The sequence below is a fragment of the Plectrocnemia conspersa genome, unplaced genomic scaffold (assembly GCF_051122295.1).
Source record: "Plectrocnemia conspersa isolate PC_06_02 unplaced genomic scaffold, ASM5112229v1 ptg000005l, whole genome shotgun sequence".
NCBI lineage: Eukaryota > Metazoa > Arthropoda > Insecta > Trichoptera > Polycentropodidae > Plectrocnemia > Plectrocnemia conspersa.
The window spans coordinates 8,497,040-8,521,004 of NW_028277169.1; the positions used below are offsets into that span (position 1 = coordinate 8,497,040).

Sequence of the window (23,965 nt, forward strand, 5' to 3'; positions counted from 1 at the left end):
CACTCAATAATCACTCGACAATCACTTGGTGGTGTTTAGCTACTTTGGTATCCGTTGCGTGCACCAGTACTTGGGCTTTACGAGTCCAACCCTATGGGCGGGCACCCAGCATGTAAGCAGGACCCACCGCCCGCAGTACTACATATTTTATCGGAGTTTCATTAGTATTTCTCCCGTGACGTGCTCTTGTTGGTCGGCCTGCATTGCTTTGCACTGCTCAGTCGCAGCCTTGGCCCTTGGTTCCCCTCAGGGCCGAGCATTTTGGACCTGCTTACGTTACTCTGCTGTGCTTTGTTCGTCATAAGTAGTGCCTCGCGCCCTACCTCGGATCACTATCCCTCAAGGGTTTGAGTTTTAACTTTATAAGAGGTCCTTCATGTGGTCGACTGGCGCTGGATTCACTTGGTGAACTTACTTTCAGACGAGAAACCAAAGACAAAAACCACTTGATGTTCACAGCTACAAGGTCTTACATCTTTTACTCATTTGACACCACCACCTGATATTTTGTCTCCAACATAGGTAGTGATGCCGGGAGACCATCAACTCTAATTGAGACCAGGGACCTGGTAGCAGTCGTCGTCATAGTAATTTGTTGGCGCACAACTAACTGTACGTGTTATAATTACGTGTTGCTAATGGTCCTTTGCTCGACCGTAAGGAGCAAGTAGGAACCTTATTCTGACACATTTTTTTTCTGTACAGCCACCAATCTTATTATATTTCTAAAATATTTTTATAGCAATGTCAACGTGATATTGAATTCAAGGGATAGATTCATATCAGATGATGCTCTTGCAGAACTAAATTATTATATATAACTTAGAATATCAAAACCTCGTCCAGGTGGGCATGGCAGAGATAAAGGCGCAGCACCATGCGCAGCAAGTATCTAACGTTCCCTTAATTTTTGTAATGGCAATCAACTTAAATATATTACATCTACAAACTTTACCAACGCTTTTGCTAAACACTGCATATACACCGGTTTATGTGTATATGTGTATCAGTTATCTTTTGAAGTAAGGTTGGTAACTTTCATTATATACTCTTGTGAGCACCATAATGGCACAAGAGAACACGGTCTACACATACAGTCACATACTACCAAAACTTCCATGGAGTTTTCAGTGTGAATCTGATGTGTGTGTGTGTGTATGCCTTCTTCGAGCGCAAATTTCCGTTTTATGTGATAGCGACTATGGTGGGGAAAAACTAGATATATGTATATATTTTTTTCTTTTGCGGCCTTTTCATTTTGTTCCAGATTGCTACCGGGCCCTAGGTGTGTTGAGGGTCTTTAAAAAAACATTTCTGGCTCCCCCCATTACGACCCTGGCGGGCGATACTGCGAAGACGCGGATTAAATAAAAACAATCGTTGTCCGTAAAATAACGATCCGCCGAAGCAAGTTTGTTATTTTAGCGCTGCTCAAAGTTTGGCGCGTAAGATCCCGCGTGACCGAGCTCTTAGTCGCTAATTATATAAGTTGCTGGAATAAGAGCTTAATTTTTAATTAAATTTTGATATTTTATAAACCATAGCTGAAGTTTCAAAAAAAGGCAAATTATTTAATTAAATTATTAAAAATAAAATTAAATTAATTCTAACATTATTATTTTTGATACTAGTGTGTGTTTTGCAAACAATTTATACTAGCTGTTAAATATTATAAATATTTCATATACTTGTTTTTTTCACTATTTTTTCGGACGATGCAAATTGGAGCTGATAGGGTGTATATATAATTTGCTAAAAAATTCATTTAAAATAGTATATTTTCCGCGTAAATTGCGAATTTTTAAAGTAGCTAGAATAATTTTAACTTAATTAAAAAAAATGTAAAAATACAGATATGGTCTGTAAAATCAGATTTGCAAGTTTTAAGCTCATTAATAAGTCGCTGGCTTGAGAGTCGTCTTTGTAGTCTTCAATGATTCGATTCGTTATGAATGATTCGTGTCTGAGTAAATGTATCGTTGGTAATTTATATGTAATATATATTAAAATTATCGTTTAAAGAAGCTTGAAAAAATATTTTTATGTCCATGATAGCATTTATACATTTTTCTGTATTTCGCATTTTTATTATATTTTATTAAAACAGTACTGGTACTATATGTTGTCAATTAAGACGTAAGTTGAATTTAACAAAATAAATTTAAAAACTTATATTTATTATGGTACAGCTACTATGAAGTGCAGCATCCGAGAGACGCAGGACCACTGGTGATTTGGCATCTGAGGGTTGAGGTCAATATTATTGACAGCGATCTTTTAGCAGCTCTTTTGGAGGTCTAGTACAGTATCCGCGATGGAGCTATAGAGGTTGTTATCTCTGGGGGCGTAAATTGTGACACAGTTTCTAATACGCCTGACAGCTAGTAAACATAGATCTTCGTAGATCAGTCGTCTGCATCGTTGAAATTTCATTGTTATTTTTTCCGTCTGTGCTACACATGTCAGCCGCCACACAATATTTTGGACATATGCACACATTGCTTTTAATTTTATATTTTATAATTTACTATGTTGTATTTTATATTATAATGTTTGACTAAAATTGTTTAAGAAATGATTTTGTGATGTAAATGAATATAAGTTATTTTTATTAACTGGTAATAACTTAAAATATCCTTAATAATATAAAATAAATCTATATTAGTTTTATGTTATACTGTAAAGCGGTTATTACTTTCATCTCCCACTTGACTATCCATTTTATCTTCGTGTCCACAGACTTTTATTACGATCTTCGCTTTAAAATGACATATCAAGTTTTCTTACCAGTCTTATTATTTTCTAATGAGTCGTATAAATCTTTACTTATGTGTGTATATAATTTATATATAATTCTACTGTCATGTTCATTATAAAAATCCATCTTTTATCTGGTTATATAGGCTTTGTTTGTATTCCGAGAGACTCGCAATCATTGTTCGCAAAATAACGATCCACCCACGCGACTTTGTTATTTTTGCGCTTCTCAAAGTTTAACGCGTCCGGTCCCCTTTGTTGCCCAGGCCGCTTTTGGTCGCTAATTGTTCGAAAAAGTTGCCGGGCTCGAGATAAATTAATAATTGGATTTTGGTATTTTGTATCGGCCTTTGTCTTTTGCGGCCAATTCGTTAGGCTGTTTCTGTGTGTATGTGACTGATAAAAATCGATCGATAATTGTTACGAAAATAATTTATTTACAATTCGTATACAACAGATTACACTATTATACATAATAACATTAAAACTAATACATAAAAAATATTATATTTTTTTTCTAATAAAAACATACATAAAATAATATTTTAGCTTAATTTATAATAAAATTATTAAACATCGGACATGTTTAGTTAATAAAATATACAAACAAATAAAAAGCTCGTTTTTAATACATAATTAAATGCATTAGCTATTCTTCATTTATTAAGTAGAGAAGTAAGCATTTATGAAAAACTTCAAAGCAAAAAACATAATGCATAGTTTCGAAAATAACCCATAGGTATGTTATAAATATTAGGTATTTTTATCATTGATTCAAAGTTTTGGTATTTTTAAACAATAAATAAAAATCATACATAACAGTTCTAATATATTTTTATATGTAATAAAATCTACTGTAATAAATACATGTCTTACACAATTATACCAATTCTTAGAACAGAATAAAAATGTTTTTAGTTCTACAGTATTTTTATTTACTTTGATGATATATTAGCTCACCGTTAAAAAAGTGCAGTCAAAATATTTTTCATTTGCTAATTATATTCTACATATTTTTATTATTAATGTTAATTTTGAAAAGCACAGAAAGCTCTTTTTCGTCTAAAACATCACTTAACATTTCCTGCCATAAGGTGTCATCATAAATTATCGAATTTTTTGCAATTTAACATAAAATTATTTGCATTATATCAATGTCATATTTGATAAAAAAAAAAGTAATTCTGTTGAATTATTTTAAATAATTCTAAGAAATACTAATTTTTCATATACATTTTAAAAAAAAATTCAAAATGGCTGTGCCATAATTTAACAAGATCAGATGTACATAAAAAATTGTGAATTTATTTATAATAAAAATTCTTAATATTGATATTTTTTTGAAGTTCAGTTAAATATGATATATATAATATCGAGCTTATTCAAACCAAAAAGCTTAAAAAAGCTCCATGCTAAGATGGGCATTTAAAGATAATAGTAAAAAAAATGTGAGGCTCTACAAATTTAAGTTAAAAATTGGTTTAGTAATTTGTTTCTGTTTTTTAGCACACTATTTAGTATATTTAATACAAAAACCATTCAATATAAACACAAATATTGACATTAAAGTTTTTTTCTTATCTGTTATGTAATATAATATAAACTTTTGCATATCTAATATATGTATATGACAATAATTTGCTAAAATATAATACTTTCATACTGTAAAATTTCGTTTGCATTTTTTGTATAAATCCATAAATGAATAGACTTAACTTAACTTCATATGTAATAATTAACCGTGTAAGAAAATGCATTTGAATCGAAATTTATTTACTGCAAATGAATTTTATTTTTGTGGGGCGGGCCGCCCCGGGCGGCACTTGCTTGGGGGCGGCATATTCGCGATGGGATCGTCTAGTGTGGTTCTTAACTGAATGCACTAAAATATATATAAATTTATTATTTTAAGATACCAATTTATTATTTGAAGAAATGCTGATTTTATGACCCTGAAAAAAATGTATGTGGGGGGGGGCAATTTTAAAGATCACCCTGGGCGACACATACCCTAGCTACGCCACTGCTATATATTAATTGATGATTAGCTAAACTTATGTTTTGTTAACAATGTAAGAACATGACCCAGTACTCTAACTGAAAATTTACTACTAAAAATAAGTTTTAATTTTTGTTCGCTCTTTATGTATCTTTGCACTTATTAATTATTATGTATTTATTGTTGATGGTTGTCAAATGATGGTTAGTTTAATTCAATAATTAATTAGTTAACAGTACATAAAATGCAAATTTCTAACTGAAATTTAGTTACTACAGATCAATTAAATAATATTGTAAAACACTCAATTTCGTTCGCTCTTTATATATTTTTGCATTTATTAATTAAAATTAATCTAGCAGTCAAAAATATTTTATATGTAGTCTAAAGCGTTAAAATATAACCCAGCTCTTTTAATTAAAATTTGTCTACTAAAAATGGTTTTCACAATATTATCTAAGTTCCAATTTCGTCCGCTCTTATACTTGCAAATTTATGGTTAAACTAAATATGTATATTTATATACTTGCAAATTTATGGTTAAATAAATATGATTAAAAAAAAAGTATTTAATAGTGAATAGTTTCAGAAGATAACATAAAACTTAAAAATCAACCTTCTAACTAAAATTACGCTACCACAAATCAATTTCAGAATGATGCCAAATTTTCAATTTGGTTCTTTCTTTATGTATTTTTGCACTTAATAATTCAAATATATTTATTTATAAATTGATAGTTAGTTTAACTAAAGTATTTTATAGTCAAAAGTGTAATTATAAAACCCAATTCTTTTAATTAAAATTTGCCAACTAAAAATTTTCAATTTCACTCGCTTTTTATGTTTCTTTGCGCTCATTAATTCATATTTATTTACTCGTAAATTTATGGTTATGCTTAACTCAAATATTTAATAAGCAACAGAGTAAGAAGATAACATGGAACTCGAAAATAAAAATTAAAACTTACAACTGAAATTTGGTTATTACAAATAAATTTTACAAGATTTTAAGTGTTCCTGTTTTATAGATTTTTTACTAATTTAATAATATTAATTATAAAATGACGGTTAGTTATCATAAAATATTTATTAGTCAACAGTATAAGGAATCTAATTAAAATTGGAATGCTGCAAATCAATTAATTGATTATTAAATTTTCAATTTCAGTATCTTTGCAAAATTTAGTCGTAAATTGCTTGTTAGTTAAACTTACTTAAAACTCAAAATATATATAAAAACTACTATGATTTATGAATATAAATATAGAACTCTAGCAGTGTTTTAGTTTTAGACTACATAAAAACAGTTTGAAATAAATACAAATTTTATATTTATCACAAATTAAATTCCCTTAAAAAAAATATTATATGATTCTTAACATTGAAAAATATGTTGTGTTTTATAAAAACAGACCGTATTTAATTAAATTGAATATAATATAATTTTATATTTTGTCTTGAAGTAAAATATTGTCTCAATTAATAATCTAAACTAAAAGTTTACGATTTAAATATTGCAAAATCAGTAATAAAACGGTAAAATTGACTGAATTAATTTAGTTTAATTTTATACTACTAATTTAATAATGATTTACTTCTAAGAAACTTTAATTAGTCATATTATATTATTAATTTAAGACTCTTTCATTACCTTTCATCCAGGTATCTTCTTACTTAAAGCACAATTTTAAGGGCTTTGTGTTTTAACTATGTATTTTATTTACATCATCAATTTGATTAGATAGATTAAGAATATATTATATTATATTACAGTGATTTTAACAGAAGTTATAAACGAGCAGCTCTCTTGAATGCACAAATTCACCCAACATATCCGAGGCTTAATCAATCAATCATCACTACACTATCAATGTCAAAAATAAATTAACATGTATTTACAGTTCGCACAACCTTGAATCTTGTACTATCGATATATTTTCTCGTCGTGGGGTTGCATGCTGACGAAGTAAGGCTGGGGAGTTGGGGGGTTTTGGGGGTAGTAAGGCATCCTCCCCATAGTCGCGTATGCTGGTCTCACCGAAGCAGGAGCTGAATGCATTTTGTGAGGCAGCGTCGCCGTACTTATTGAAGCATTCGGCGGCAAAGTGGCACCATAAGCACTGCCATAAGGCGGCACTGCATAAATGGGTCCCATTCCGGCCATATTGCCCATAGTACCACCGCCAGCCAAAGGACCACCTCTATACTGCGTGGAAGTCATCCTTAACCTTACAATACATATAATGATAACCAGAATAGCTATGAAAGCCACCACACCACCTACGATTCCAATGATCAATGTATCATCGTTATTGATCGCAGATTGAGATATAGTAGCACTCTTCAAATTCGTATTCTTAGGCTTAGGTTTCTCTTCCGATGAAGGCGCAACGGACCAAATAATATCAGGTTCTGCTGTAGTCTTCCGCATCAATCTAGTTGGCTTGATTGTAACAGTGGAAGGCGCAGAAGTAAGCGTGGTAGGTCTTCTAGGATCACACGTCAGTTCATCATCGCCTATTTCAACCAATAATTGACCAGCTAGATAATCAGGACTAGAGCATTTGATATTCGACATCTTTGAACTAGGCAACCATCTTCTTAAAGCTCGAGCTGCACAATCACAATGGATCGGATTCGTATCTAAACCTAGCATGCTCAAATCTGCTTTTCTATCATCCAAAGACACTAATAATTGAGGCTGTAATGAAGTCAACATCGATCCTGTAACATCCAAAACCACGTGAGAAGATCGAGGCAATGGGAATAATAACGCTGGTGGAATATTTGTTAAAGAAGTGTTCCTCAATTTGATAGCTATATTCTGACTTTTTAATCCGGCTAAAGCTCCAGATGATATGCTCTTCAATCTTGATCCTCTTATACCTAATTCTTGTAATCTCGGATGAAGAGCTGACTGCAATTGATCGCTACCCACAGCCGAATCTTTAATCTCAATATCTAACTTTTGTAACACAGGCAAGCTTTGCAGAATTCCCATCACGTCCAAGTATCCTAGTCTAGGATAGTTATGCGCATTTAAAGTGGCTAGGTTCAATAACGGCTTAAAAGCATTTCGCTCCATTTTGCTCAATTCTTCAAGATTCTCAATACTCAGTACTCTTAATGATTCTAAACCATCAAAGTCACCTTGAGAAATAGTCGATATTGGATTGTTGGATAAGTTCAAGTATTGAATGCTTTTTAAAAGCGGCCATATTTTTGACATAGAAGAACTGATATCGTTGATTTTGTTGTGAGATAGATCCAAGTTCTCTAATAGCGTCGTACGTTCAAACACTTTATCATTTAAGTTTGTAATGTTGTTGTGCGATAGATTCAAGTGGTGTAAAAATGGTGTTACTAGTTGCGACACAAAGTTGATTCCAGTTCCGGCTAAGTTTAACGATCTAACTGTTTTTGGCTCTCCCAACACATTCTTGATCGAATCTTGAGATAATGGATTGAAAGATAAATCCAACTTTTTGATGTTGACCATTATGCTGTCTTCGGCTGGTATTTCCACTAATTTATTGTGAGAGAAATCTACAGATGATACGAAAAAGTATTGCTTCTGTAGAGATTTCAATGGAGGTACTTCAAATGAGTTATGCGCTAAGTTTATATTCTCAAGCATTTGTAGGCGGTTTCTATCAAACAATAAATCTGGCAACTCAGTCAATAAATTATTCTCTAGATTCAACATTTCTAAACGAGCCAATCCTTCAAAGGTACGCTCACCTAAGCGATCCAAGTTATTATAACTTAGATCTAGAATCTGTAATTGAGTTGAATTATGGAAAGCCATCTCACTTATAGATTCTAGCTCATTGTGAGATAAAAGCAGTTCTCTAAGTCTTGGCAATCGAGCAAAATCAAGCTCTTCTATGTTCTTTAAACCATTGTGAGATAAATCCACATGTTCTAAAAATTGTAGAGATGCAATTAATTCAGCTGGGAAAAAGTTGAATTTATTCTTAGATGCCGATATTCTTTTTAATCTTGGATGAATCCTGAACGACGAAGGGAAGAGATAGCTCAGTTGATTTTCAGATAAATCTAATATTTCTAGACTAGTACCAGTATTAAAAAACTCTCCTTTGAACGCATTCAATTGATTGCCTCTCAAATATAACCGCTGAATAGACATTGCATTAACAAAAGCTCCTTGTCTGATATTCACAATATGATTATTAGATAGATCTATGAGAGTCAAATTACGCATATTAACAAAAACTCCCTCTGGTATTTCTTGAATCGCATTATCACTCAAATGTATGTATTCAATACTTGGATTCTTAGCAAAGATATCAGCCGGTAAAGTTTTAAGTCCATTATGACTCATATCAATAGTGACTAATTCTGGAGAGCTATGGAGCAAAGTATGAGGTATCATATTCAAATGCGGATTTCTACTCATGTTCAAGTATGAAAGATTAGGCGTTTTAGCAAAAGTATTTCTGCCTAATTCGCTCAGTTGATTTCCAGAAATATCCAAGTACCACAATCTTGAAAAATGTAATGGAGGTCCTGCTATGTTTAAAATTCTGTTCTGAGACGCCGATAAATATTCTAAAGTATTCTCTAATCCCACAAATATGTCAGCGCTGAGTATGTTAAGCAAATTTCCGTTCAGGTCTAAATGAGTCAGGAATTTGAAATGCTGAAACGCGGCCGAGGGCAATTCTCTAATAACGTTCCTCGCCAAAACCAGAGAAGAGACTCGCTCGGCCATCGATCGTAAAATGTCACTGGAGACGGCCGTGACTCTGTTATATCCCAAGTGGATTGAGGATAGACGAGGAAGACGCCCCAGGGCTGAAGCTGGAATAAGCAAAATGTTGTTATCGCGCAAAAGTAGAGTTTCTAGACTGTCTAATCCTTCAAAAGCATCGTCTTCGATCTGAAATAATAAATAAATATCATTAATAATTTATTGCTATATATTTTTTTTATTTTTTAAACATACCGTTCTTAATGCATTGACGCCAATGTCTAAATATCTAAGTTGCCTTAATCCCAAAAATGTTCCAGGTGCTAAATTAGCTATATTATTTCTGCTCAAATCTAATGCTTGAAGTGAAGTCAGACTGCTCAAGTGTGAAGTGTCCATATGCTGAAATTTATAATTATTAATCATTATTATTTTTTTAGAAATACATATATAAAGCAAATTGAATCAAAACAGTTGGCAAATATAAAACAGAGCGACAGCGGAGGTATTTTAGAGACGTATTGGAAAGAATTTTTGCCTGATTGGCTTAAATAAAGTAGAGCCCCCAATAACACGGTAAATTGGGGACGTGTCCTTTACTTTATATGTGAGCGAGCCAAAGGAAAATTCCTCGTCACATGCGCCTGATTTGTACGTAGTGTAGCAAAAATTGTGTGAGTATTTTATAATCCCCAACTACACGCACCCAAATAGCACGTTCGCAATTTACCGTGTTATTGGGGAGTCTACTGTATTTTTTTTTATATTCATATTAATATTGTAATAAGAACAAATAAATCTTATTGTAATTATATTTTGTTTTTAATATAATGTATTTATTTTGATATTTATATTTGATTAAGATATAAAATTATACATAATACAAATTTAAATAATTTAAAATTATTTTTGTGTTCTTAATTTAATTTATATATGTTTTAATAAAAAAGTGGAATTTTTGTTGATATATGATAATTTTAATTCGTAATAAATTTATTAATTATTTAAATTATTGATTCTACATTTTAATTTAAAATATTGTAAAAGTTGCTATAAATATTATTGATCATTCTTATGCTAGATTAGTTTTTGTTTTGACATTTTAATAAAGTTATTTATTTAAATTGTGTTAAATCTATTTATGTATCCAATATATTAAGACTCAATCTGTGTTCTACAGCAAATTAATAAATATTCAGATTAAAAAAAATAAAATAATTTTTGTGTATATATAATATTGCTTTAAATGTTTATTAGTAAAAATTAAGTTTTTTAAAATTGTTGATTTTTTTTATTTTTACGGATACGTGTGACGCGTAACTTTACTAAAAACTATCTAGAAAAAACCTTGCTAACTATTTTTTTTAAATATTTATAATTCTTAGTACTAAATTTTGAGCGAATATTTATTGTCAGCAAGAACTTAAAAATTTTATATTTAAAGAGATTTTTTTTCTCTCTTCTTTATTTTTAAAAAATATTGATAATTTTTAGTACTATATTTTAAGCAAATATTTGTTGTCAACAAAAAAGTTTAAATTTTGCTATTCAAAGAGATTTTTTTCTCTCTCTCTCCTTTATTACACCGTTTATTAACAATAAGTGCAATAAGACAATCTGCTTATTGAAAATAAGTACTTTTTGTAGCCATTTTTTTCTCTTTTCTTAGTTATTAAGAACAAGGGAAAAGAATAACACGTTGAAAGATACACAGTAAAATCTTCCTTATTATTTTTAACATACATACATACACACATAAAAAAGTGGATATGAATAATATATTTTGCTAAAATTTTACTTGATATTTTTTCTTTTAGAAAAACCGGCAAAATCATTTTTTTTATTATTACTTTTTACTTTTATTCTTAGTACAGTGAAACCCCCCATATAACACCATGAATTGGGAACGTGCTATTTGGGAGCGTGTAGTTGGGGGATTAAAATATTTTTTGTAATACATACGTACTAATCAGGCTCGTGTTGTGATATCTTACCTTTGGCTCGCTCACACACAAAGTAAGGGGCACTCAAATAGCACGTCCACCGTGTTATTAGGGGTTTTACTGTATATGTTGTATTGATTTGAATCTGAGTTTGTTATAATATTATATATTTAAACCTAAAAATAGTAAATATTTTTTGTTGTAAATTTGCTACTAAATTATTTTTAGTACAATATTTTGTTTATAAAATATAAAATATATTATACAAAAATTTAAATCTGACCATAACATTAAACATAAATAATACAGATACTTAAGATTTAATTTTAGATTTCTTGTCGCATTTTTTAATCATCACGAAATTACTCATAAAATTATTCGATACAACTTTATTATAAAAAATATGTTAAAAAACTTTTATAAGAATAAATCTATATGCTAGCATCAAATTCAATAAAAAAATATATTTCTCTCGTGTACATAAATTAAATCTTATGCACAAAACCTAAATTTTTAATTTCATTATATTTTATTAATAAATGTACTATTATTTGGTTAAAAAAATTTTTAGTTTTTTGTGTAAAATATGAACCATTTAGTCTTAAAATAATTTATATAATACCAAGATATTGTACTAAGCATCTTACACTAATTTGTTTAAAATAGTGTCGGTCGCGTCATATTTAACCTTTATTTTTAACGAGCACTCAAAGTTAAGCCAGCTATATAATTAACCCGTAACGGCAAAAGTTCTCCCGGAAACGTTACACCTAAACCATGTCCACCACCATCCAGGGAATACACCTATATATGTACATATTTTTAATTACCGTTAGCATATTGGTCGAGAGGTTCAAGTGCTTGAGTGCGGTGAACGCTTTCAGTGCCACGCTCGGAAACTCGGAGATGAAGTTCTCCGAGAGGTCCAGCTTGTCCAGCTTCTCCGCCCCCTGGAACACATCGCTGTTGAACTTTGACAGTCGGTTGTGACCCAGTCCGAGGGTCCGAAGGTGACCCAGCCCCGCGAAAGCACCGCCTTCCAAAGACATCATCATGTTGCCTTGAAGGTGGATCTGCTCCAAAGAGCGCTGAGACAGAAAAGCTCCTTGGCGAATTTTGTCTGAAAATTTAAGTGTGCGGTTAGTGAAAGTGCGTAATTTGAGATAGTTTGCATAATTAAAAGCGTACTTATGCGATTGTGTCTCAAGGAGAGTATCTTCAGACTACGCGGTCCATTTAAAGAGGCGCTCGGCACAGAGACGAGATTGTTTCTATCTAGTCGAAACTCCTGCATAAATGAAAATGTGAATTAAGTACAAGGTTGTTAGATTAAAATTTTATACAAGTGTGTTAAATTTAGATCTACTGCGAATAAGAACTTCATACGTTGGATGTTTTGTTGCGAAAAAGCGACACTTTTACGTGACTCAGAATTAAAACTGCTTGCACAATATTTTTACTGGAACTCTTTACGTTGCTTCAAACTACAATAAAGCAACCATTTCTATTTCGATCGTCAGAACTGTACCAGTCAAGCAGTTATCCTGAAATTTTATGAATTTAACTCGATCTTGAAGAACTTGAATATATTACAACGCAGCATCACTGCAGTAATCACACGCGTGTAACGTTTAACTTATAAGCATTTTTAATTTAAAATTGACAAATATCAGTATCAATTTACTTGATTCATAAATATAATGTTATCAAGTTGGTTAACCGCAAAATTTTACGCGTTCTTTGACCTTTCATATACCAGTGGAGCAATAATGATAAAATTAAAGTAGACGCTTACCACTAAATTGTCACATCCCTTGAGAATCCCTTCTTCGATCCCCCTGATGGAGTTTCCGCTCAAGTCCAACAGCGACAGATGCGAGAGCCCGTGAAATTCCGACGTCGAAAATATGGGATTAAGATTGTCGCCGAGCAGATTGTCCGCCAGGATCAACTCGGTGAGCGTTGATTGGAGCCCAGCCACCAGTTTTTCGGTTAATCTCCTCACAGAATTGCCCGAAAAGTCCAGACGACGCAGAGGCAACCCGAGGTCGGAGAAAATCTGAGGAAATCGCACAAAAGTAACAAGCGGTTAGATGAAATCGCAACATAAACGAGAATTTATTTGAAGGAGTAAATATAAATACATTTATATATGATGGTAAATAAATTTTATATTAAATTATTTTAATTTTATATAGATAAAACAATAAGGTTAAATACTAGAAAGGCAATTATAGCAATCAATTAATAATAAAATAAATATTTTTTACATAAAATATATATATTTATAAAAGTATCCTTATTTGCTTTTTTGTTAAAAAAAATTGTATAATAATAAAAAAATATATAATTCAGAAATTAGTTTGAAAACCTATCAAAATATCTCACGCCTACGTTTATTATTACTAAAAGCGATTTGTAAATATGTTAATTCACAGTCAAAGAGTTCAAAAATCATTGATGCAAATTAAAGAAATTCTCAGAAACCATTGTATTTATAGCATTTATATATTTATTATTAAATTCCATACTCGTATCAAATACATAAATTAGATTGTGTTACGATATTTTCAAATAGTTAATAAATATCTCTTAAATATCATATACAATACTACACATTATTTGCGTTAACACAGTCAGTTCAAGAGCTATCCATTTCATCGTTATTCATAATTTAGAAAGAGATGGCAAGTTTGAATTTACGTCCTTACTATTAGCTCTAAAGCATACAATACGAATATAGATTCGATATAATATATATTTTTTGACACATTTATAGAAAAAAAATTATAAATGTGCCCAAAAAATAAACAGAAATAATGAAAAACACCAATAATATTTATTTGTGTCATTAAATATATTACGCAATGGTCAAAAATTGCTGATCAAATTATGCTTATATCTTTAAAGTGAAACTTCGTGTCATTTTAAAAAACATCAGTAGTAGCATTACATTATATTTATATATTTCTTAAAACAAAATCATTTTATTATGCACATGAATTCGCTGAGTTAATTTACTATTCACAACTAATGAATAATCATAAAATTCGTTACCGATGCAACGGCTAGTAATACATTCTTAGAGAGACTAGTGTTATTACATATGTCATCGTTTTTTGATATATACGTCTCACGCTGCGCTTGTTATTAAATTAAATTTCAATAGACTATGGGTGCAATATTAGTAATTAATTTTCATATGTAGCTTAAATTAAATATGTTTGTAATCTAAATACAAAATATTTTACTTTATAAACGTCACTTACTTTGGGTATAACAATAGAAATAATTTAAAGGTTATATTTAATAAAACTTATTATATTAAATACGAAACTCGTAACACAAATCAGTTTTTTACAGACAGCGCGCGCTTTAGAACTTTGCGTTAATTTATGTGAAATTTAATAAACGAACGTATTTAACAAAGCGCAATAAATTTCATAGTCGAATATTTTTATCTTAAGGCCAAAGTTGTAAATGTGGTATTGTTTTGTTATTTTTATTTGCAATTTAGAGTTTTAATACATACATATAAATATTATACGATATAAGTTTGTATGTCAGTTATGTTATAATTCATGTTTTATTTATTTTGTATTTCAGTCATAGGCGAACATTATCGCCTAATGGCCAAAGCAATTACGCGCCGGCGTTTAATGTGATGCCGATAATGTAGCGCTCTGTTTTATCGCGATTCGAACTGTCAACTCGTGCGTGTTTTCCGCAAAAGCAGATTTGACCTAACCTAAGATTTTTATCATACATTGTATATAATATAACGCTTATATAAACACAATTAATGTACAACAAGTATTACTTTACAAATTTAAATAAAAAATAGTGTAAATGTATACTATGTACTTATTAAAATTGCTTTTTATATAATCAGTTTTAAATTATAAATAATTAATTTATAATTTTCATATTAAAATTATGAGCAAATTATTTATTTTTTTATTACAAATCTGACCATCATGACTTGACATGTTTTTCCAATGCGTCATTATGTTCATTATATATTAACAATAATTACACAATTAAATAATAAAAACACAGTTATGATGCACACCTAACATTGATGAGCATCATCCTATATAATTGTTTTTGGCTCTGAAAGCACTTGTATTGAGTAGCCTAATGACTCGTGCAAGAAAAGCGTTTTCAAGTCCTCGCCGCACGAATAAGGGACGCCATTTCGACTCTCTAGGGCACTCTAACGGTCGCGATATTGACGGATTGTCGACACCGCCCCTTAGCAACTAAAAAGTGGTTTACTGAATAGACACTTCGCCGAAAATATAATATTTTCAAATTAAAATGTGCTCGTGGAAATGAAGCGATTGGATCAAAAATCATAAAGTTAACGATAAAGAAATAAGATACTTTAAAAATATCAACTTACTACAATAGATCGCTTATAACTTGCTGTAAATTAGTGTTTTTCACAACTTATTATACAAATATATTTATTTGTAAACTAAAAGCGTTTTAAAATATAATATTTATCAAATAAAATGCATGCTAAGATATATAACAAATAAAATCAATGTCAGGCATCGTGTTTCGTACATGTAAAAAAAATCTAAAAATATGTTTTTAATATCTCATATTTTAATTTTATTTTATATACATAAATATTACCTGTGTGGGAAGAGCGTGGTGTCCTGCCCATCTTTGCCTGAAGGAGACAACAGGAGCACCATAAGGCAGCGGCGGAAAGTCGCCAACAAATACAATCCGATCACAATCGATGCTGATGGCTTCGTCTGAGTCTTCTGCAGATGATATCGGTCCTTCAGATTTGCATTTACAGGGGTATCTCAAAGCTCGATCGAACTCTCCGCAGGGCATCCAGCAAAAAGCCCCACATAAAAGTCCGAGTACAAGTAGCCCTCGCAGACACTCGGCGGACTTCATTGCGAGACCTGAAAAATATAAAAATAATATGTAGAGTTTTGCAATATTGTGTTGAATGCCTATTCAATGCTTAACGGAGGTACATCTCTGCTTTTCTGAATTTATTTTATTGTTATAAAATTAAATTTAAATTATGAATGAACAAAAAACACGCCGCTCACAGACAAAAAAATTTGCCGTTTTAATTTTACCTCACCTAAGCCTTTTTATTAATAAGGTTTTTATTATAACAGACCATATGGTGCACAATTGCAAGTTTAATTTATAAAAACAATACTAACATATTCAACATAAATTAAGATGTTTACGAATATGACTACATCATAAAATCATTAGTCACACGAACAAACATATATTCTTTATTTGAACCGATGATTGAGCTATATACTCTAGTTATAAATTTACTACAATTGCATTAAATCATTTTTTTAATAGACGTGCTTATTATCTACAATCTTTTTACAATATTTTATTTTCTAAGCTTTTGAGGCATCATTTAAAAATTAGCAATAGAACATAAAAATGTATAATAATAAATTAAAACTTATCTAAAAGTTTATTTTTATTAATAAAATACAACTATATCTACATGTTACAGTGAGTTTGTATTACCAGTTAAAATATATTTTTAGTAAATCATATCGGAATACCTTTTTACCAGTAGATATTTATATTTTTAATTTATCTGACAGTTGCCAGTACAATTATATGCTGCTCTAAACTGACATTTAATATGCGTGAAACTTGTAAAAAAGTCCCTGTTTATATAAACTTTGCAAATATTTTGGAGCACGTTTTATAAGCATTCTTTTAAAAACAATAAATCAAAACGTGCTTTGCTTAAAAAATATACTAAAAAGTCTTAAACGCAATTAAATAAATCGCTTACGCTATTTAATGACGAAAATTGTCTATTAAGGTTATATTAATTAACTTGTGTTTCATTTTATTTATTAATCTTAATTTCTTTGATCTTAATATGGTGTAAGATATTCGTAATTTAATAAGGTCTCACAAAACGAATAAATTCATAAATCACTTTATACAAACGAGTCATTTCGCAGAAAATTGCGTTATTCGAAGCATAAAGCGGAAAAATATAACATCATAAAAGGTGATAAATTAATTTAAGCTTTTATACAATACATAATATATAACATTCTGTGCGTTTATGTCGACTATACTGCGAATAAAATTGAGACAAATTCGCCGGCGAAAAAAATGCTACGTATTCGTTCTTCTCGTCTACGTTTGTTTTGCAAAATTAAATTGTCTCCAATTAAGTCATTATTGTGTCCAAATGAAAAAATTGGGGAGACTCCTTGGAGTGGCGACCGTTAAAATTTAACGGCGGTCATTACTAAGGTAATCGCTGCAAAATGGCCGATTTAACATTTTTTTTCACGGACTAAGCCGGAAAAGAACTGAGCAGATATTAAAATCGCATTATGTGTTAGACGCGGAGGATTTGTCTCGAGACTGTTTCAGAGACGAAAAAAAACGTGTTTTTCATAAGGAATTAACACAAGAGTACATGGAAAAAATGTGTAGCTTAAAACACTACTTTTAAATTAACATAACAATTAAATTTAAAAATAACATAGAACAATAGAATGCATTAAAATAAATGCTAATCAAAATACTTTAAAAAAAATTCAATAAAAATATTCGAAAAAATCTGATAATAATTCAGCAGCTCGTTGCACGACGACGAGCGCTGGTATATAAAAATTATTGATAGCAATATATTACTTTATAATGATTCAATAATTCCTGTTTGAATGTATTTTTAAGAACGTTACCCACCTATTTTTAGAAAAAAAATCAGCAATAATATAAAATATTATGATTTTAATTAAAAGTTATTATACTAAACAGCATACTTTAACATAGTTTTAAAATAAAAATATGTCAGAATAAACATTTAAAGTGAACCTAGAACCATAAAATGCGGTAAAATTATTATTAATAAAACTTCTTATTAGTTTTAATTTTATTTTTTTAAATGATTTTTTAAGTGTTTTTTTCTATTTTCAGCTAAATTAACAGTTTTTGTGAAATTTTCTAAAAAAATCAGAAATAAATAATATAATTTAGCAATAAATCAAATAATACCATACTTCTATATAGTAAAAACATAAGTTTAAAAATGCTACTTTTGAGTAAACTATAATCATGCGATGTGATAAAATAAATGTTAATAAAAATTTTAATAATTATAATGGTATCTACATATTAATTTTCTAATATTTATATAGAACCATATCGTCGCACGACGACGATCTTTGGTACATTAAAAATGATCGAATGTGTTATGTTTTATTAAAATAATAATTAAAATAAATGTGTTTAACCTTTCAGCTAAATTACCAATTTTTATCACATTTTAAAAAATCAACAATATTTCATAAATTTTAATATTAAGTTATAATGCAGTCAATAAACAATAAACGACGTGGTAAAATAAATGTTAATAATAGTTTTAATATTTATCATAGTAATAATATATGACCATGTCGTCGCACGACGACGATTATTGGTACACAAATAATTGAATGTGTAAATAAAATATAAAATTAAATATGTTTAATCTGTTTTCAGCTAAATCGGTATTTATCTCAATATTTTCCAAAAAAATTTATAATATATTTTTATTGAAAATGTAATATTTTTTGCAGTCATTAATACAATAGCATACTTTTATTTACGGTAAAGAAGGGAAGAAAATCGCTACAATACAATTAAGAAAAATATCACAAAAAAGCCTTTTATATTAAATAAAATTTTATTGTTTTATAAAAACAAGGAGAACATATAATAATTTTACAAATCAAGTTACGTTCTTCGTAAAATCATGAAGTCTACTTTAATTAATTTCTTAAAAACAGTAAAGATTTTGCCATAAGATTATTTTTTTAAATGTAGAAGTATTCAAAGATATTTCATTACTTGAAAAATATATTTAAAAATGATTAAGCCGCGCAGCGTAAAATTCAATTAAACTTAAATTTGAAATAGCTTTTAAATTTTAAAACATTTATCGCATTTTTAACGATCACTTTAAGCTGTCGTGTAGCAAGTACAAAATCTGTTAATAGAAACATTAAAACTATGGATTTTTTTGTTCTCTAATTTTTATAAAAAAACGCGTTATAGCAACCTGCGTTAAATTAATAAAAAACAATAAAACACCAGCAATGCTCAAAACTATATTTTGTAAGAAATTTTTTTTTTTTTAAATAACATATTTGATATTTCGTAAAAGCTGAATTAGTTTAATTATTTTGGATTTTAATTCTGATATCCTAAAATTAGGTAATGAGCACTGATCTTTACCATTATTATATCTTGCTAGTCAGTTGTGTAATTTCACACCAAATCAGACAGATTGTACAAATAATCGAGAAAGACTATCATCGCTGATCTCCTCTCTTTTCCTCAATTGTATACAATTTTGTACGTAGATAAAGAGCTTAACTTTTTAAGCATCACTCAGCTTTTATATTAGAAAACACAATAGTTCAGCTCGTACTTGAATCCATTGGAGCTTACGCCAAATCGACACAGACAACAAATTCAAATTAAAAATTAAAATATGTTTAAAAATTATAAATCTGTTTCTATCACTTGTGTAATTGCACAAAACTACGAAATACAGTTTTACAATTTTATTTTTCAGAGCATTTATTTTTTCGTTGAAAAATCTAACATTTATATAGCTTTTTTAGTGAGTCTGAGTTTAATGTTTTATGATAATCACTTCCTTATCTATGTGATGCTTCTGTTTCTTGAGAACTATTGGTTTAAAAAGACAAGCACGTTTTTTTTAAATAAAACAATTTTCCGCGCAATCGAACATGCCAACCGGTCGAATCGCCCTAACGAGACGCTTTTAAAATGACTGTACCAAAGCCGCCTTTTGAAGCAGTACCAATAAGAGTGGCTGATTATATAATCCGGAATATATCGAAGACCTCAACCCCTAATCTTGAGCGGGTAGGTAACTTCATAGCATTATCTCGACGTTCTCGAGCGGAAACTTTTGCGCTCGTCGGCACGCATCCGTGCGCATGCAAATCAACTACACTAGCAACAGACTATACGTAGAACATACATACACGTGAAAGCCATATATTTATGCATATGGGATAGCCGCGAAGAAAGACAAAGGGTCTCAAACGAGAGGGCGCTATCTGATCCGGTGCCCCTAAGACGGCTGGTTTATCCAGAAGCGGCTGCGGAGTCAAAGCCAAAGTAACCCTCGAAGTGAAAGTTATGTGTATGTGAATGAATGTATATGCAAGCATCCATCTATCTATGTCAAGGGGTGTTGGATTATTGAATCTCTTAGATAAACACAGCTATAAATAAAACAAAGCGTGATAGTATCGCTTTTTTATCGTATTAGATCCACGTTTTTAAGTGGTATTTGGTTCGGATACAAAGACTCACTAATCTAAGATATGCCAATGATTTATCGTTCATTTTTTTTAGGTAATAAAATATTAAACCAATGTGTTAATAAGACAATAAAGAAAAACGAAAGTAATAATTATCTTTAATAAAAATATTAACATGTCAAACACATACAAATATTTATTATCTCAATCATACATAAATTGTTCTGTTTTCTGCAATAGCTTCTTGTAACTATTGCAGAAAAAAATATATAAAGTCGACAAGCAGTCTTACAAATAATAATTAAAATAAAAAAACACTTTATAACTACCGAAATTTCAGAAATTGCTCATATTTCAAAGTTAATATTATGCAACTGTGGACTTTCTCAAACTTTTTTTTTCAAATCAATACACATAATGGTAAATTTCAACTTTAATTAAAATAATTAGTTGCGATTTAACAGGTAAATGTTTTTGAAGACATATGCATTTAAATTAATACTTTGTTCCATGAAACGACTTATTAGTTTATTTATGTAAAGTAAATCTTCAGATTTGTTCATAGGAAAATTATTTGTTTTATAGAACAGTTATTTTATATATTGCTCATTTAAATTGTATTTTGCAGCTTATAATTTCTGCAACCCATTGCTGACAATAAAGCCCACATTGACAATAACTAAATGAGTCTTTTCGGCAGTACTGTCACCATCAAGCTCATTAATATGCTGACATTGCGCATTGATCTGCTTAATGGCAACTACAAGGAGCTGGTCCAGTTGCTATAATCGAAATTTAAAATAAAATGATTTTTTACTATGCAATAGTTGTAATCATACATATTTTATATTTTTTATATACTGAAATAATACAATGGATTGTTTCTTATACTATGGTGACGCATTGGGGTAACCTTTTCTTCACCTAATTTAAATAAAATTGTTGTATTTGTCAATTAAAGTATTGTATTTATAATTAAAAAGAATAATTATATGCCATTAAATCATAAAAAAGCTGATTCGACACGTTATGTTAAAATGCGACACCACCGTGAAAAATCTTTTAATAGCTTAAGTCACAAGGTACACGCTTTACATAAAGAATAATTAGAATAACTGTCACTTACAAACAATATATTGCGTGCATTTTGGAATACCCTCAAAACGGCGGTATATTAATCAACAGCAATTCGCTTTAAAAAACTCGCCACTCTTCAAAAAGGAACAGAAAATAAAATTTCTCATGAATATAAATAGCTGACCATACACGCGCGGGCATATCTGACGGATCTGTCCGTCGCGGGTGTCTAGTAGACAAATCCGATCGTGTATGGTGAGAAAAGACACAGATCCGTCCTCAAAGCGAACGGATTGGACACGGACAGGCAGATCTTTTGTTTATCCATTCTTAAGAAATTTCTTCTAAACAGATAAAACCACCACATATAATAGCAAGTATTTGCTTTTTTTTAAGAGACATTAGATGTGTTTTTTTTTAATAAGTATTAAGACAGTTTGCGTTTGTGGTGAAGCTCGGACAGATCTGTTCTCGTGTCCGTCGGACATATTTATGCGTGTGTGCTTAGCTATTACGGGATCGTGGGCAATCAATAATCATTTTCACTTAGTTACTTGGTCTGGGAATTTTATCCACAAAACTGAGTATTCACATTTGAATAAATACGCTGGAATTTAAGGCATCCGAATTTAAAGAGCCTTTCAATTTAGAGGCCGACTCAACTTCAGATCAGCGAAGATTGCAGAAGCAGCCGCTTCTCTCTTCATATTCACTAGTCCGAAATTCAGAGCAAATTTTTGCGCAATATATTCAATATTTAATAACAAGATTTGTTTCTAGAAAAATAAAATAAAACCGTTTTTATACTTTTTTTGTTAACAAAAAAAGATGCATGTATGAACTTGTATTCATTATTAAAAAAATATTTTTTGCTTATTATTCGATATTTTAAATTTAAAATAATGAATTTTTGTTAAGAAGTAGGAAATGTACTATTGTATCAAAATATACAGAATCTGATCTTTTAAAAATATTACTAATTTATTTATAATAGAAAAGTTGAGAGTCTAAATACAGTCTTTAGTCAAATTTATATAGATTATTTATATTATATAGGAAAATTATTCTAGGAACAAGAACAATATCACTAAAATATATTAAAAACAAATTTAACTATTTATTTACACGAGATTTAACTTTTTGCAGACTAATATCGAAATATCTATATGTATGTAGGTAGAGTGAATAGTTATAAGCTTGTACTGCTTTGTAATTAGTAATGTTAATCTCATTTAGGAAATCTGCTTATCAAAACTCTGACTCAAATTTGTGAAAGGATTACCTTTACATCGTCATGGTATTTAATCTTGTGCTGACTTTATGGCTTTAGAAGAGAATTTTGGTTTCGTGACATATATCGATTTAAGCATTAACTAACAAATAATGTTTACATAGAAATCATAAGCTACAATATATATCTTAATAAATGTGAGGACTTCTCAAAAAGTTTCTAAGTCTGTATATAATACATATTATAACTTATGTTGTATGCTAGAACTTTTACTTTGCATATCGCATAGATGACTATGTCTTTAAACTGCATGTATTATAGTTTTTGCTGATTGTATATAATATTTAACTGCTCATGAAATTTCATTTAATATATTTCAGTAAGTTATACTTATGATTTAAATACAAATAATATTTGCGTCATCTGTATATAATTAATTATTTTCTTTAGGCACTTCTAGAAACACTTACAGTTTACTTAATGAAAAATATTATATTTTTGTAATTAAGGCTCTCGCAACATATAATGTTGATCGTTTGCAGGAAAAAACTATTTCTGAAGTTATCGACTCTATCCGAGTGCGCTAATTGATATTAATGGCTCTCGCGATACGGGGCCGGACTGGTGCTGATTAATGATTCCAGAAATTAATCGCGGCCGGATTACAAGTCCGCCGCGCCCTTTAATTAAACGCCCGGGGCTCTCGAAATGTTGGCGACCGCTGTTCGGCGCAGTATCGGATTCCTCGACGGGCTGTTGTGTAATTTCGTCATATGAAATACACCGCTGCTGCTAAGTAAACTAGCTGTAAGTTCTTCGGCGTCTTGATTAGAACTTCTGCTATATATAATACAAATTTGCTGGAGCTCGAGTTTGAAATTCAAGATGCGTATGATTAAAGCGACTCGAATTCTGATAAGTTGA

General features: G+C 30.1%; 1 protein-coding gene across 1 annotated transcript in view; it reads right to left on the minus strand.

Annotated features, from left to right (window-relative positions):
• Positions 1 to 5,831: 5,831 nt before the first annotated feature.
• Positions 5,832 to 23,965, minus strand: part of LOC148234794 (uncharacterized) — a 102,420-nt gene continuing 84,286 nt past the window's right edge. Inside the window, exons 2-7 of the mRNA XM_088186267.1 lie at positions 16,058 to 16,341; positions 13,209 to 13,472; positions 12,602 to 12,701; positions 12,244 to 12,533; positions 9,726 to 9,872; positions 5,832 to 9,659 (exon numbers count right to left, since the gene is read on the minus strand). Of these exons, the coding sequence (XP_088042393.1) occupies positions 6,681 to 9,659; positions 9,726 to 9,872; positions 12,244 to 12,533; positions 12,602 to 12,701; positions 13,209 to 13,472; positions 16,058 to 16,333 (4,056 nt within the window). The 5' untranslated portion in view covers positions 16,334 to 16,341 and the 3' untranslated portion in view covers positions 5,832 to 6,680. The remainder of the gene's footprint in view (positions 9,660 to 9,725; positions 9,873 to 12,243; positions 12,534 to 12,601; positions 12,702 to 13,208; positions 13,473 to 16,057; positions 16,342 to 23,965) is intronic.